The following is a 16533-nucleotide window of genomic DNA, read 5'->3' as shown; positions in this document are numbered from 1 at the left end:
CAACCATCATAAGACTAGAAGCATGGGGGCACTGCTAGCCTGCTTCTGTTTGAGATTCAGCAACAGGCCTGCAAACACCTCTAAAGCTCACTAATTAGCGTGCTACAGCTCTTTCATGTATTATGTATTCAAACACAACAGTACAATTTGGTCTTGCTCTTGTAGGCAGCCACATACACCCTTCTCCACACGTGGACTTTCCAGGGCACACCTCCACCCCTCTACCTGCTGCCAACTTTCACTTCAAATCACATCATTATCTGCAAAGCTACGGTCCACAAAGACTTTTTGCAGGCCTGCTGCCTTATTGCCATCCTCACCTGATCCTAGCCAGTTCCTTCCATTTTATGATTTCCTATCTCAGGATAGTCCAACCTTCTCTACTTCCAGCTTTTCAGCACACTCTCTTCACTTCTCCATCACCTTAACTTGTGGTACAACCTTCCCAGCTTAGCGCCTCCTCGTGTTGCCACATTTCTTATTAAACACTGCATTGTTTGCTCATCCCTATATTCCCTCCTTTTAGATTCCTAAATTTTCTCCTTACATCTCAAGACTCCTTGACACCCTTCCTCCAACTAGATCAAACACCTGTATCATAATGACTGCCTCCTTTGGTTGGCCATCTTTCCCATAACTCTCCAGTACTACTTTGCTCTTAACTTCCTCCTGAACTCTACCCACCACTGCTCTTGCTTCAGCCTGTTCTAAGGAGCTTTACCTGGCAACTCACTGATAACTGCACAGAAATGTGGGTATATAGACAAACTTAGCAGACGTTAGTAAAGAAATTACACCAAAGTACCCCTAAAGGGTTGTCATTACACACACACACACACACACACACACACACACACACACACACACACACACACACAGAGGAGATCCAGGTTTGAACCAACAGCCACAGATATTTCTAACATCCTTCTCATCCTTTACCTGTAAGTGTGGCCAGGAGGCCTCAAGTGTGGGCTCATCCTCTTCAGGGTCAAACTCGTTACTGTCACTGGGCGGAAGGGTCCGGAATATGTTGTGAGACACCTGGAACAAGAAAGCGGGAACTTCAATCCAGTGACTGGAAATTGGGGTTCTGACCCAACATATAGAAATATATATGTTATATATATATAGGTATATAGATGATAACTGCTGTTTACATGAGGGATGCTTCAATGCAGGGAACTGTTCCCTCTTGTCTAAAGTCTAAATCTTATGTACACGTAAACATTTTAACTGAAACTAGGTGTCAGTTTAAACAACTTTCCAAAACCACATTTCAATTCATGCCTTAATATTTGAGCCTCTGCTTCAGTACTTCAGTTTTTCTTCGAACACTTTCTTCGAGTGGATTGACAGGGTTAAAATTTAACAAAACATTTTTTGGGGAATTATTACACACAACCATGGACCTTCTTGTCAACTATTCTGATGCATTTCTCCATTGAACAATCTTCAAACACTGCATCTTTAACCAGACCAGCATGCTTTAAATCTGGCAAGAAGTCAGAAGTCTCACAATCCTCACTGCAGCATCTACATATGTCTACACTTCAGCTTTAGAGCACTTAATTATGTGTTCATAGTCTACTAGATAACAAAAACTACCATGAAGCAGTACATTTAGCCACATACAAAGCAAACCTAACAGAGTTTAGTGTAAACCACATCAGTCCAGATGTGTGTGGCAGGTGATACATTAGATTCACTAAGAATAATACAATGAATTACAATGCTGTCCACATTAGGGCTGGGCCATATTATACCGTTCACGGTAATACCGGTATAATGTTAGGCAACGATAGGAAAATGAAATATCGCGATAGAATGGGAGTAAAACGCGCATGCGCAGTGCCTTTGTTTTCATACGCACATGGCCGATTGTTGAGTGAAACAGATGAACCAGAATTGGTTTGTACAAATGGTGCAACTTCAGTGATGTGGAACTGGTTTGGTGTTTGTCCGTCAGATACACGACAAAGCACATTTTTTTGCAGAACATGCAAGCGGCCGTCGTTATTGTCGGACTAAGATGCTCTTAAATCTGGGAGTAATCTGGGTCCTAAACTCCGTATCCTTCTGGTCAAACGAACACTGCAGCATCACTGAGAGTTAAAAACTGTCTAAATTCTTTCATCTTTAATAAAACGATCAGCATTGCTGCTTTACCAGGTGTAACTATGAAGTTTAACTTCCAGGCATCCATGAAAACAAAATTTATTACATTTAACGGAGTTAGAAGTTAGCAGGAAGCTAGCGGAAGTTAGCTCGCTAGTTACCTAAACATGATATTGCATGTTCTGACTGAGAGATTACTGAAAAAAATCAAACGTACAGCAGGATGCTGTAAACGGACCAAACAACTGAGATAATCCATCCACAATACGAGGTTAGTCATTAATAGACTGCAACAACATGGGAATAGAGCAGCTGCCAGAGAATTCAACATTAATGAATCAATGGTACAGAAGTGGAGGAAGCAAGAAGAATGAGTTTAATAAAGTTTGATTTATCTGACTGCTTTGTTTCGCTTAATGTGCCTTATAATCCCGTGCACCTTATGGTCCGAAAAATACGTACTGCACACTGCAGTTTAATGTTGCAAAGCACCTCTTTTTAACTTCAGTGGATATTATACATGGTTATGCTCAGGATATGTCAGCCCATTTCTACTGGAAATGCCTTTTGGTTAAACTTTCAGCAAGGAATTTGCATTTGCACTGTTACATTTTTATAAAGCTTTAATGTACATAAAACCAGCTTCTTGTTTAAGTGAAAATAAATGGAAGGTTGTCTTTTTGCGCTAGTAATGTTGTGGAGTTGTATTTTGTCTCGCATCAATTATAGCGTCAGTTATATCGTTATCGCAAATTTTCAAATATATATCGTGATAAATATTTTTGGCCATATCGCCCTGCTCTAGTCCACATGTATGTCTCTTCTTAATGAGACCGACTTTGTTAACTCTTATCAAAGAGTTGTCATCAGGCAGAAACCTCTGAAAATAATATTGTGCTGTGTCAGTTTTTCTAAATGTCCATTAGACCAGTATGTTTTCTGTCTCAGCACAGGACTGCTTCTTTTACAGTACCTGTATGTACTGCAGCAGACCTTCAGTTATGACTGTCCTCAACGGCCTGAAGATATACTCTGTAGAAGGCTCCAAGTAATTAAACATAATAACAACTTGGTGCACTAGGTTAAAAAAAAAAAAATTAGCTTTGAGTACTTCAGGGCCTCTGTTCATTGTGGGGTCTGTGTTCATTAGCTGAACATACGTAGCTGCCAACATGCACACCAGCTCCTGTTCTGCTCTTATTTTCCTCCTGTGTATCTGCTCATCTCCTATGTGTCTGTACACAGAGCACTCAAAAATCACTGCTATGCCCCTGCTGAGCTAGGAAAAGAGGGAAGCAACATTTCAACCACACAGGATTAGTTATTTATTCTTTAGTAGTAGACTTTACATACTAAACCCAAAAAATGGACGTCCCGTGGGGCTGGATAGGGTCTGTGGCTGCTGCCAAATCAAAGAACAGAACTAAAAGTGAACTAACATAGCTCATAAATTTGACTGACCTACAAGAGAGAAAACGAAAAACAACTACAACTACTCCTTCCCTGAGAAAAGAACACAGCAACACCCACTCGCCTGCTCTAGTGAGTCTAATTAAAGAATCAGACTGAAGCTGAATCAGTTTCCTCCCACTGAATAATGACAAGTAACAAATTTAAACAGAACATTTTCACTATGTCCACTCACACCTTTACACCATCAGTGCTGAGGGCTGCAGGGGGCCGACATTTTCCAGCCGTGAGACAAAACATGACTGCACAAAAAGACAACTGGGAAAAGTGAAATCTAATTATTACAAAGAAGCTTTTCTTTAAGAAGTAAGCTTTGACCCAAAGGAGGCACACTATGCAAACATGTCTGTCAGTACTCATTTTCAGCACCATTGGCTTTACACACCAACACTACCTACAAGGGCCACACAGCACTGCCCCATCAATGACTTGAAATTTCAAGGTGCATGCTACCTTAATGTTTCACGTGTGTCAAAAGACAGTAAAATTCTTTAGATATGGGGATGACACGCTAAGACAGGAAACATCTCCAGACCCCACTGACAAAAACAGACATTTTTACCTCATTAAATGTAATAAAATTTACAGTTTTTAGTACCTGCTCCAAAGAGGTTACAATTTTGGTAGCAGTCTGTGAAAAACGATAGATTGTAAAGTTTTGAATGAATGGCGAACAGTCCATTAAAATTTAGATTCCATCCACAAGGTGCTCAAGGTCAGCTTAATGATTTATTGGTCAAAAATTGACAAAAGGGCTTTGTGCAGACAAACCAACACCCATCACTGCAAACTTTCCTCCATCTTTGAGATGAAGATGGTGTAAAGTTGTGAGTGGACATGGCGAAAACAAAAAAACTGAACTTCAGTGTTCTGTACAGACAGAGTGCAAATCTACTGTTTACGCAGAATGGGCAGATTCATTCTTTCTTACCATTTTCACAACCTCGGGGTAGGCCTGTTCTGTCAGGTAGCCCCGGCTTACGGTCACGTAGTCCACCAGCTCGTTGAGCGTGGAGCGCTTGTACTCCTTCATCTTGAGGTCTGACAGCGTGTCCATGAAGTCAAAGACAGTACAGCACTGCTGCAGCTTCTTCAGGAACAGCTCCGGCTGCTCCGCCGCCGGCACGTCTAGACAGGCAAAAGCAAACACAGGGGAAAGAGAAAGATGATGACAAAGGTTAGATAAATTGGTAAAGACACATATCTGGAGCGAGCAGATGCTTCTGACTCCCGCAGCTACCAGAAAGCTGTAATAGCAAACACCACATGGTCAAAGACGGGCAGAGTAAAAACAGGGATTTGAGCAGACCTGGTGGGACAGAGGCCTGACACACAAATAACCACATTAATATTTATTGATTTCTTTTTTCATTACCATTTTATGAGAAAAGCAATTAATGGTCATGGTCAGGATTCTACCCTTTGAAGCTAAAAACCTGCTTTCTCCATGAATTTACAAACTAAACAATTAGCACAGCAAGTTGTTGGTAATGAAAACCATTTTTAGCCACATTGAGATCAAGTTATACTTTCTTTACTTCTTAGTCAATTGTCTACAGGCAGATTGGGTTAAAGACACATCCAATACCATGTAGTAGTTAAACTGTTACTGATCTGCCCTCATCTCGTGCTGATTTTGTCGCTTCCTGAATCACCTGTTTTAATATTTGGAGCGAAAGCAGAGCATCTCTGTTTGGTGTAAACACAAGATGAAGTAGGTGGGTAGTTACAGCCACAAAGAAGAAAATGTGTGACTTTGCCTAGAAGAAGAAATCGAAGTTTCCGAGCTCTCCAATAGATGTTCACGGAGGACTGTTCAAAAGAAACGAAGGATGCTACCAGTGCATGCCTCAGTTGTAAAAGTGTGCTTCTTGCTCTGCAACAGCTTTTAACTTATTCATCTTCCCTGCAGACCCCTGTCTGCACAGGCAGGATGAGTGTGACAGCCTCATTATCCAGCAGCGAGTGTTTCTGATGGGAGAGGCAACGCTGTCACGAATTGTGTGGATGTGCAGGCAGAAGAAGGCGGCAGGTGTCTTTATTCTGATCCCACTGTGACAGACACGACAAGAAGGTCGCACAGAGTTCAGACCTGTGGGGGAGATGAGCAACAATCTTCCCAGATCGCCACAACTCAAGACCCGGTGCTCTCATCCCGGCAGGACTGGGCCATTATTATGTAAGAGATAAGCTGCTGCTCTGAAGACAGCACACTGCTACTACTGTGCATGTGTGCGCTCCACAATTACACTTCAAAGCGCTTGGCTGCATTTTGAATTCTATTGCTACTGACGATGAGTCACAATATACATGTAAATGAGCGAGAAAGTTAGGGAGTACCGGTGAAATGACTTTTTCACCTCACCATAACATGCAGGTTTTGTGATAATGAGTAGGTGATTCCTTATTTTACCTCTGAAATACTTCATTTTTCACCATTTTCAATTTTACAAACCAAATAATAGACTGAAAGAAGGAAATATGCCTATTTTATAGAAAGAAATGCAAAAGTTTTTTTGCATATTTGTTGATTTTACTGAGCTCTCTCACTTGAGCAGGCTCTTTCCAGTAGTAGAAATAGTGAAAAGCACTGATAAGCGACATACAGATACACAAACTGTTACATCAAGTCTAGTTTTAACTACAAATCATTATGAAAACAAAGAGAAATTCAATGCGATGCCTTCCTTTAACGTGCTTCCTGTCAGTCTGTGGCAGCTCCAGTTTAGCCTAAACTAAGATGACTTTAGTCAACAAAATCCAAATCCAATTCAGCTTTGTAAAAACTCTGACAAGAGGGGAACTAATAAAAGTTCAAGGACACATGATGTGTGAAGCGTCTATACATTGGTGTTGCTGTTATGAAGAAGCAATCACTGTGAGGCTGAATAGTGCATAAACTGTTTGTATGGCAGAGAAGCAGAATCATATTAACGTATGACCAGAATACTTCAACTGTGCTGTAAGCATCCTGTGTAGCAAACCTCAGCATCCTGTTAGAAATAAAAAGGGTTTAAAATGTCTTCTACTTTACTTCCTTTAAATAATATTAACTTGGGAAATTAGAAAATGATCTGCGGCTGAAGAAACATAATTAAACTTCTGTATAAATGGATGATTTGGTTCATTCTTCCTTTTTTGTCAGCTCATTACAATGAATGGCTAAAATCCTCTTCCTGAAGCTCTGACCGTTTAAAGAGAAAGTGCAGTTTCCTGTCCTGGGGGAAAAAAGTCCTCTGCAGATCTCCTTGAGCGCATTTAAAGTGATTATGCTGAATGTGTTTTGATCCAAATGCCACTAGTTACTCACGACCTGCTGGCCTCCTGCTTTAGCTCAGCTCATTGAGGATGCATCCAACCGGGCCAGTCACAATCAAACCCAAACCCTGGCTGACTGGCAGCAGTCCTAATCCCTGCTCCACTAACTTCCACAATAAACGTTCATTTATCAGAGAGAATGCACAGCAAGCTGATTTTAGCTGAATTTTTCACGTTTGGTTGAGGCGTTACAACACACGCAAAAATATTCTTATCCTGCCAAGTTTACTCAGCGCTCCAAATAGCCCACAAATTGTGCTGCAGTCTTATTGTACACATAAGAGGGATTCACTCTTTTCTGCTCAAATTAAACAATCTGCTTGATAAAGAACATCAGAAATTAAGACAACTAGAAGATTCATTTGCACTACTTTATTGCGTTGCTGACCCCAGGGATGACCTGGTTTTGTGGTGTTTCAGCATCCATTTCTGTTCACTGCTTTAGCTTAATGGCCTGCAACACAACCCTTATTTGCTCACTCTTATCACTCATCAGTGTTGGATTCAGCAGTAGCAGACGGCAAACCCAAATAAACCAGCACACACAGTAACACAGTAAACAACTTTCCTGACCTATGGTCTCTCTAGGTGAAGAACGAAAGTCCTCCGTGTTCTATCCCTGTATGTTCCTCTCCACATCTAAACCTGTTCCTTTAGATGAGAAGAAAAAAGGGCAGGTAAAGATTGTCCTACGTCATGTCTGTGTGTATGTAGTCTTCTCTTTGAACACATAACTGCAAAACAGGAGAGTAATATGGCATCAAAGTGGTCCCTCTTCTTCCACGTCATGTGTTGCATGTGAAACACCCTTCATGTGCATGCCTATGCATCGTGAAATATGAACTGTGGGCTGGAAAAAAGTGCATGCATCTTTATCAAGAAGGTTTCATCTGTCACATTGTTGTGTAATATGCATATGGGTGACAAGGCTGTATACAGAGGACAATGTTCAAGAAAGTGCTATACAGTGTATAGTGAGTGCAGAGGGCAGTGTGCAATACAAGAATAAATATGCTGTCCTCTGAAGATGCACCTTGATATCTAGCACGATCTAGCCAGATGTTAGTAACAGTGCTGTAAGACGGTAGCGTCTGAGAAACCTGGAGGCCAAGTCAACACTTCAGAATTGTTGTGCTCCTCAATCCATTGCTGAACCATTTGTGCTTTGTGGCAGAATGCATTATCCTGCTAAAAGAGGTTTTCCATGAAACGGTGTACATGGTCTGCAACAACACTTAGGGAGGTTGTATGTGTCAAAGTAACATCCACATGTAAGGTAGGACCCAGGGTTTCCCAGCAGAACACCTCTGCCGGCTTGCCTTCTTCCCATAATCCATCCTGACTCCAAGTGTTCCCCAGGTAAGCAACACATAGTCACCTGACCAGCCATGTGCTGTAGAAGAAATTCTGATTCATCAGACCAGGCCAGTTCTCACATGCCCATCAGTGCTTTTTATAATTTCTGCTGCCATCACCTTTTATGGTGGTGGACAGGCATCTGCATGGGCACCCTGACTGCTCTGCACCTATGCAGCCTCATACACCACTGTGATGCACTTTGTGTTCTCACGCCTTTCTATCAGACCTTTTTGGCTCCCCACATGCATCAATGAGCTTTGGTTGCCCATGACCCTGTTGCTGGTTCACCACTGTACCTTCCTTGGACCACTTTTGACAGATACTGACCGCTGCAGAACGGGAACACCCCAGAAGAGCTGCTATTTTGGAGATGCTCTGACCGAGTCGCTTAGCCATCGTAATTAGGCCCTTGTCAAATTCGCTCAAATCCTTACACTTACCCATTTTTCCTGCTTCTAACACATCAACTTTGAGGACTGAATGTTCACTCGGTCCGTAATATATCCCACCCACTAACAGGTGCCATGATGAAGCGATAACCATTGTTATTCACTTCGCCTGTCAGTGCTCATAATGTTATACGTGATGGGTGTATATCTGAGGTTCATCACCCCAGTGGCATCAGAAGAGAGCTCTTTCTTAGCCTCTGTATTTTATGTTTGGCTGTGTATGCGCCTGCAAGCTGTAACAATATACATTATTATGTAGTCCAATTTGTTGCACATCGCAGCAAAAAAACAAAAACAAAAAAAAATGTTCTTGCTTGCTTTGTGTGTACTCCTGCACTCTTTGGTGTGTATGTGTGAGTCCTTCCTCTCAGTACAGCAGTGTACAGTATGCTGTACATCATTACTGTAATTACCCGCTTCACAATTCGGGGTCGGATTGTGTTGGAGAGCCCGGGGCCTCGGAATCCTGCAACTCTGATTCTGTTGAAGCATGTGAACAGCCTTAAAGGAAGCTATTAATAGACAGATAATCACAAAGGACAGAGTAATCCCTCCACACAGACAAAGCGAGGGGGCATAGCTAAACGGCTTGGAGCTGGCTGAGAGACTACCAGGGTGAATGAGGGGAGAGAAGCAGAGAGAGCTAGAGACACACTGTGCATAAAAATGTGTGCAACTGTACTTAAAAGTATGTGAGAGAATAAGCGCGCGCGTGTGTGTGGCCTAGGATAACCCAGAAACCACCCTGATATTGCGCGCACACATATAATCTCAGTTAGGCCCAGAAATCAGCACAAAGAGCAGCCTGTGGTGCAGCCGTATATGAAACCTCTGAAAGGGGTCCCAGAGAAGGTTATTCTCTGTGTGTATGTACATCAGAGTGGATATCAACAAGTAATCTTCTGTAAAAACAGCCTAAATGATGGAGGGGGAAAAAGAAAAGAAGAAGAAGAAGCAGCAGCAACAAACCAACCGTATTCCATCAGCATTTTCTAGTAAGATAAAACTTCAAATCTTCACAAAGAGTTGAAGGTGAGGTCTACTAAATACTTGTTCGGTCAAACTAACAGTCCAAAATCAGAGTTTATGTTTAGCACTGATGATCAAATTAAATAACTGTACAATGTGGAGCTCCCTGAATGCAAAATAACTATGATGTTTATGGTTCCACATTTTTCATGCCATGCTCCCCTCTCCTGTCTGCCTCCTCACAGCCTATTATCTGTAATTTAACCACAGCAGCAGCTAACAAATATTGTCATTATCCATTGTAGTCACTGGGTCTTCAAAATGCCAGAAAAGGCTTTTAAAAAGTCCTGTGCGAGTTGGCAGTGCATAAGGTGGCATATTCAAATTCCCTGCACTGTCAAAAGGCCAAAAATATTCAGCTTAGTAAAATAGAAAAAAATTTAAATGTTCATATTTAACAACTGAAACTGGGGGACTTTTGGCTTCCTGGCCTCATTAAAAAGAAACATATCCATCCCTCAAAATTTTCTCTTGTAATTTCCTTTCAGTAATAATCAAATTATTTATTTCTCAGCTACTGTCTGCTTTTTTTTTCCCTGTAAAACATTACGGTGTTAATTTGAATATGGGAATAAAAATGCATTCAGAATATTGTAAAATAATGTCATTCTGAGAGCAGAGTAGTGGGACAAATGCAGGAGAGGGTCCATTCATAGCCATTAAAAGGTTACACTCCACTGCAGACTGCCACGTTGTAGCTAATGCTTCCTATTAAAAATGATCAAAATCATCATGAAGGATAACACCACACATTATCTAGTTAAACATTCAAACATATACCAGCTTCAGTCAGACCCTTCCAAGTTAACCTGTCTCTTTAAAATCACATCTCTGTGTCGATGCAGAGGGCGGAAAGTGATTTTAACGCAAAGCCGCAAAGCAAAAGGACGAAAGGATAGAAAAACAATTACTTGCCCACACACAATCTAATTGTATGATTAACCACAATAGCCCCATTCAAACAGCCAAACCCACTCACCTTCATGGGCTGCATAACCCTACTACCAATGTTTGCAACTGTAAGCATAACTGATGAAGTTGATCTCATTTCAGAGTGTATATAGTTTCATATATACAACTACCCATATCACAAAGGGCTTTTTACTTCTACCATGCCTCTTTATCCCCAAATCCATTTAGCTGGTACAAATGTGCTCTGTTTTTTCTTTAATCCGCCAGCCACTCTGGACAGTCGATGAAACTCATGAGCGTTTAGCGGTTGCTGATCCACACTGTCAGTCTCTTTGAGCAACAGCAAGCCATGATTTGTAGGATCGGAATGACAATATGACTGCAGCAGAGGCTAGTAAAACGTAGGCTGCAAAAGAAAATAGTTGGAAGGAATACGCCTGCATGTATTCTGTTTTTTCTTATATATCTAGACTTGCTATGTCTGGTAGCTTCAATACCTTTATGATGCTTAGGTCAAGAACAGCTTGGTTTACATTTGTGGTTAAGACTTGCAAATCGAGAAAACTTTGGGGGCACTTTTAGAAATTAATACTGGCTATCAAATATAAGTCAAAACAGTTGGTGCCCATGGATTAGCTAAACTTATTTCAAGCTTTGTAGGTGGGAAGTACACTGACCAGCATACAGGGACCAGGAAAAAAGAAGAAGAAGAAGGAAACCCTAATGCACAAACACTCACAGCTTCTCTGCAAGTCTAACTGGGGCTGAACGATTATGGAAAATAATCTAATTGCGATTTTTTGCCCCAATATTGCGATTGCGATGCGATATGCGATTATTTTTTAAGGTCTTTGTCTTCTGTATTATTAAACAAAGACAAGCAATACATCATATAGTATGGCCAATACTATATTACATTAATTTTAAACTGTTCTTTCCTGGAAGACAGACCTCTGTTATGATGACATGAGGTGATGCATGAATTGATGACTGACATTTTTATTTAACTTCTTCAATCACAACAGTATATTTGAACATACACAATAGTTTATTTTTAGCTTACAAACATCTGAGCATAAAGTGCTGACAAGGAACCCTGGTGTAAACATTAAAATGAAAGTCAGTGCAATGTGCAGATTGCAGAAATATACATAAACAAAATCAGTGGCTTTACCACACTCAGTTTTTCGACATCTGTGAACTACTAGACAGTCATTCAATTAAAAAATAATATTAAATAAATAAAACTAATAAATAAAAAATACACACATCTTACTGATCTCTGCAGTCAGTAACATTACACATAAAGTGCAAACATAATAGCAATTGTATAAACACACACACAAACACGCCTTTAAAGTTTAAAGGCGTGAAATTGGATTAGCTAATCAGAAGGCTAGTTCTGATTAGCGTCACCGCTGTCTCGGTGGAGTTTAATAAACTCGGCCGTCTGCTTCTTGCTATCTAAAATATAACCAGACACTGGTGTAAATTCTCGACTGTCTCATACTTCTGTTTAATAAGTTTTCTGTTTGACGTTTAGTCAGCTGTGTGAAAACCAAGGAGGAACCCACCCGGGGGATTAATAAAGTTTTATTTTATCTAATCTAATAACTTTAATCTCAGCCAAACCGATTTACTCACGAACAAACAAAACACTGAAAAAAGCCCAACAATAACATTTTTAGGTTGTCTAAGTGACTTATATATTACGTTTAACCCGAGCAGCGAAACTCCGCGGTGATCTGAAAATGATGTGCCGGGAGTTGTGCCGTTCTCGGCCGCATCAGTAACCCTCGAGCTCCCGGCTAGCTGTCGAGCTGGTGGGTAGCAGACGCCTCTGAAAACGTCGAAGCACTTTTGCAAATATGGGAGATCTTGATAAACCGAGCAGATATTTGATGTTTACACAACTACTTTCTCGCCTGAAAATATGTTAAAAGTTTATTTTGTGACCCAGAAAGATTAGTATGAGTAATTTTAAAACTTAGTAGCGGCCGCCATTGCTGGAAACTGGAGTTTGGCTGGGCCGCGCTATGAATTCTGGGATATGGTAGTAATTTGGACAGCCTTCGGCGCGTCGCTGTGACGTAATCGGTCTACAAATGCGGCCTCAGGAGGATGCAGCCCATGAATTGTATAATATAATTGCAGTATAATCGCAGCCTTTGCGGTTAGAAAATTGCACTTGATCATGTCGCGATATTATCGCAAATGCGATATATCGTTCAGCCCTAAGTCTAACACAGACGAAGAACGTGATCTATTAGATGCATGCAATACAATGTTAAATACAACATTACATGACCGTCCCTGTTACACCATCTAAAAAGGCGCTGTAAGAAGTAATCGTCCATAATGAAATTCTGACAAACATAAATCAATAGAGATTGATATGCTAAGATTTTATTTCTCTAATTCAACCATTTAGTCCATCTGAGTGAAAAATCCTCATACTAAGTGCTGCCAAAGCTTCTAACCAACTTCATTATCACTTCATTATTCAGCCTCAGTCTAAATGACAAAATAATAAACTCTCTCAGATTATCAGCAAAGGCAAAAACAAGCACTGCACCTGAAGTCATTTGTGTTGTCAGCTTCTAGATTACTTAAGTAGCCTGAGAGGTGTTTATTAGTTAAATAAACTGTAAGATTTATAGCAGGGTGAACATATTTACTGCACTCCTTTCTGTTCCCATTTGACTCACAACTTCACGCAGACATCATTAGACAAACAGACCTTCAGCCACAATAAGAATATTAGACAGAGGTTTTGAACACTCCACAATACAGATGTGAACTTCATAATCCAATGTTTCAGGGGTATCAGTCTGGAGTAACACTGTCATATTCAATTGTCCAAATGAATCTTTCTGACTCAAAGAGCAATTTCTTTAGAAACCTCACAGACTTTAACTCTGTGTCCTTGAAAGACCATCAAGCATGATGGTAGACACTAGGTCACAGAACTAGAAAAGCTTCACAACTTCTTGCAAAGCAAACTGCTCTCATATCAACGAAACTATTCTGAGATACTTTATGAGCGCGGCTCTGGCCTGCGGAAACACTGATGCACCACTCTGGCTTCAGCCTCACCCTGATTTTCTCCTCCTCCTCCCTGCCCTCTTAGTTCTGTTCCGTTTCTCAGCTTTGGAAGAGACTCTCATCTGGGCTCCCTGGCAGAGGAAGAGAGAAGTCGGTGCTGCTTAATTAATGGTGGAAAAAAACTTAACTCACAGCACGAGAGAGCAGTTGGATGTCTCGCTGCAGGAAATCCTATAAGTCAGGCTAATTACATAACAGCATGAACCTATTGAATGAAGGGTCAGAATCCAGCAGCTTACATTTGTAATTGTCTATTTAAAAAAAAAGCTTGTAAAATCTGTTGTTTAGTAAGCTTATCATTCAGCCATTTAGCAGAAATTCTGAAACGCATGCTCTAATGAGTTGGCAAAAATAGTGACTCTGCAGTGGAAGCAAGCAGGGCACAAAAAGTGTTTGGTTTTTTTCTCCATCTACCAAAGCATGGCATGCCTTTCACATTACAACAGCATCTCATCATTAAATTTAGGGTGGTGGGTGAATGAAACAGGGGAATTTTAGCATTTAGCAAAGGTGATTTCAAAAGCAAACAGTCATTTCCTCATTAATAACATGAACGAACCGAGATATTAAGACTAACAAGGGAAAATATAATGTTTGTGCCCACAGCTAATCATGTGAGTGATGACGTCTGTCCTTGGAACAAGTGAAGTTGAGCTGAAGCAGTCAACTGTTTCCGTGTGGCCTGCGGGTGAACTCCGCATGTTGACGGGGTATAAATACAAAGTGGGGCACGGCTACTGGGATAAATATACACAGAAAACTAAGGCTTTAAGACAGCGGCAGGTTTGGAAACAAAGAACAAGACTGAATCAAAGCCTTTGGTGAAGAAATCCTTTGGAACAAGAATAAAAATAAATACAAACAAAAACACAATAAAAATGTGTGGGGGAAATTATCTCACCCCCTCACTCTGATATGAATGAAAATGTAATATCGATTTTAGCACAATTTAGCGTGCCAATAAAATTTGAGGAGACTATTGAAATGCTAAGTGTCTCAATACTATCCTTCACCATCTTTTAGATTATACTATCGTCCGTGCAGTACAGGAGAGACTTTAGTGGAAGTACAAATCTAGGAGGGGAATCATAGAAAAGTATCAGGTGACCAGGCGGCACACTCTTTAAGAAGAGTACACACACACAGACACACACAGTGTAAATGGGAAAGTCCCTCATCTCTAAAAGCAGTCAATGTGTGTGACCGGGTGAACAGGCTTGAGTTACAGCAGGAGAGAGAGAGAGTAAGAGTGAGAGCAAGCACAAGCGGCTGCAGCACATGGGCATAGTACGAAGGTTAATTTGCAGAATTAGTCCTGTGAAAGAGAGAGAGCGCTCTATGTACACACACACTTTGTCTTCTGCCAACGCAAACAACAGTCATAAAGGTATAAACAGTCAGGACTGCAGATAAGGAGTAAAGGCAGACATACCCTCTGATGGAGGGATGCTTTGGGTGTGGCCTTTGCACTTCTTGCTTCTGATTGTGGCTTTCAATTAATGTTATTTACGCTGATAAAAAGGTGTTGATTCTTTATGGAGAGAGATTCGCCTCAAAAGGGTTGCAAGTGTGTGCAATGGGATTCACAAGCATTAGCTAAGATTTACAACTGTGTACAATGGTCTGTGTGTAACTTTGGAGGAGTCACACATGCATGCATCAATCCACACACAAATACAAAGCAATCTGACCACGTGTGACTCCACAAAAGTTACACACAAATCATTGCACAGAGCTGTAAGTCGTAGTTTGAGCTTGGGAATCATATCGTTCACATTTGCAACCGTTTTCAGGCAAATTTCTCTCCATAATTTTTCAGCCCCATCCCCTTTTAGCAATTGAGAACAAATAGCCAGTGAGAGAGGAGAAAACAGGGATTAACTATGCCTCATCAGCAGCTCTACAAAAAAATGACAATTTTCACTTTGTCATCTCCAAAAAGAGGGCAACTAAGTGGATAAAGTGCTCAAATACTAAGCTTTTAACATTGTCAAGCCTGTATTGTTTTGCAAAATACTCTCTTTGCAAACAAAAATAGAAGAAACTGCTAGTTTAAGGGGACCTTTTATGTTCATTTTCAGATCTATAATTTTACTCTTGCACTCTGCTAAAGTAGCTTTGATGATTCATGCTGAGCCATGCTGACTTGATAGCATCATGAAGATGCTGCAAATTTGTCAGCTACAAATCCATGACGCAGTTTTCTACAGTTCTAGGGGATGAGGGCACTGTAGTCATAAATGGATGGACATGGTCAGCAACAATACTCAGATAGGCTGTGTCTAAATGATGCTCAAACGGTACTAAGAAGCTCAAACTGTGCCAAGAAAAAATCCACCCACACCATTACAACACCACCAGCAGTCTGCGCTGGGATGGATGGATCCACGCTTTCATGTTGTTTATACCAAATTCTAACCTTACCACCTGACTGCTACCCACTAATAGTAGTGCCAGTTACCCCAAGGCAATGTCAAATCTGGCTTCAAACTTCAGCAAACAAAATATTTATACAACTGTTTAAATTCAAAAAGGAACTGTGTGTTTTCAGTCTCCCCTTTCCCAGCATTCACTGCTGTCAATACAGGGCCCATGAGCCAAAGAGGTTAAACATTACATAAAGGATTAAAGTGAGATGAGATGATAAATGCTCACTGTCATAACATCTGTTCGGTTTTGGTCTTCAAACCAGGACAGACGTGACCCAGCAACATCAGCTGTCAATCCCAACCTCAACAGGAAGCTGATTCACCACCAACTAACAGATGATCACGAT

At 40.8% G+C, this 16533-nt stretch overlaps 1 protein-coding gene across 4 annotated transcripts in view; it reads right to left on the bottom strand.

Annotated features, from left to right (window-relative positions):
• The window catches only part of ppp2r5eb (protein phosphatase 2, regulatory subunit B', epsilon isoform b), a 51056-nt gene that overhangs the window by 7679 nt on the left and 26844 nt on the right, over positions 1-16533 (bottom strand). For all 4 annotated transcript variants that reach the window (XM_026151045.2, XM_026151046.2, XM_026151044.2 and 1 more), the window contains 2 exons: positions 4517-4713; positions 940-1041 (listed from right to left, as the gene is read on the bottom strand). In XM_026151045.2, coding sequence (XP_026006830.1) covers positions 940-1041; positions 4517-4713 — 299 coding nt within the window. The remainder of the gene's footprint in view (positions 1-939; positions 1042-4516; positions 4714-16533) is intronic.

This window comes from Astatotilapia calliptera, chromosome 19 (genome assembly GCF_964374335.1).
Source record: "Astatotilapia calliptera chromosome 19, fAstCal68.1, whole genome shotgun sequence".
Lineage (NCBI taxonomy): Eukaryota > Metazoa > Chordata > Actinopteri > Cichliformes > Cichlidae > Astatotilapia > Astatotilapia calliptera.
Note: the sequence above shows the minus strand (reverse complement) of the source record. Positions and strands in the feature narration are given on the sequence as shown.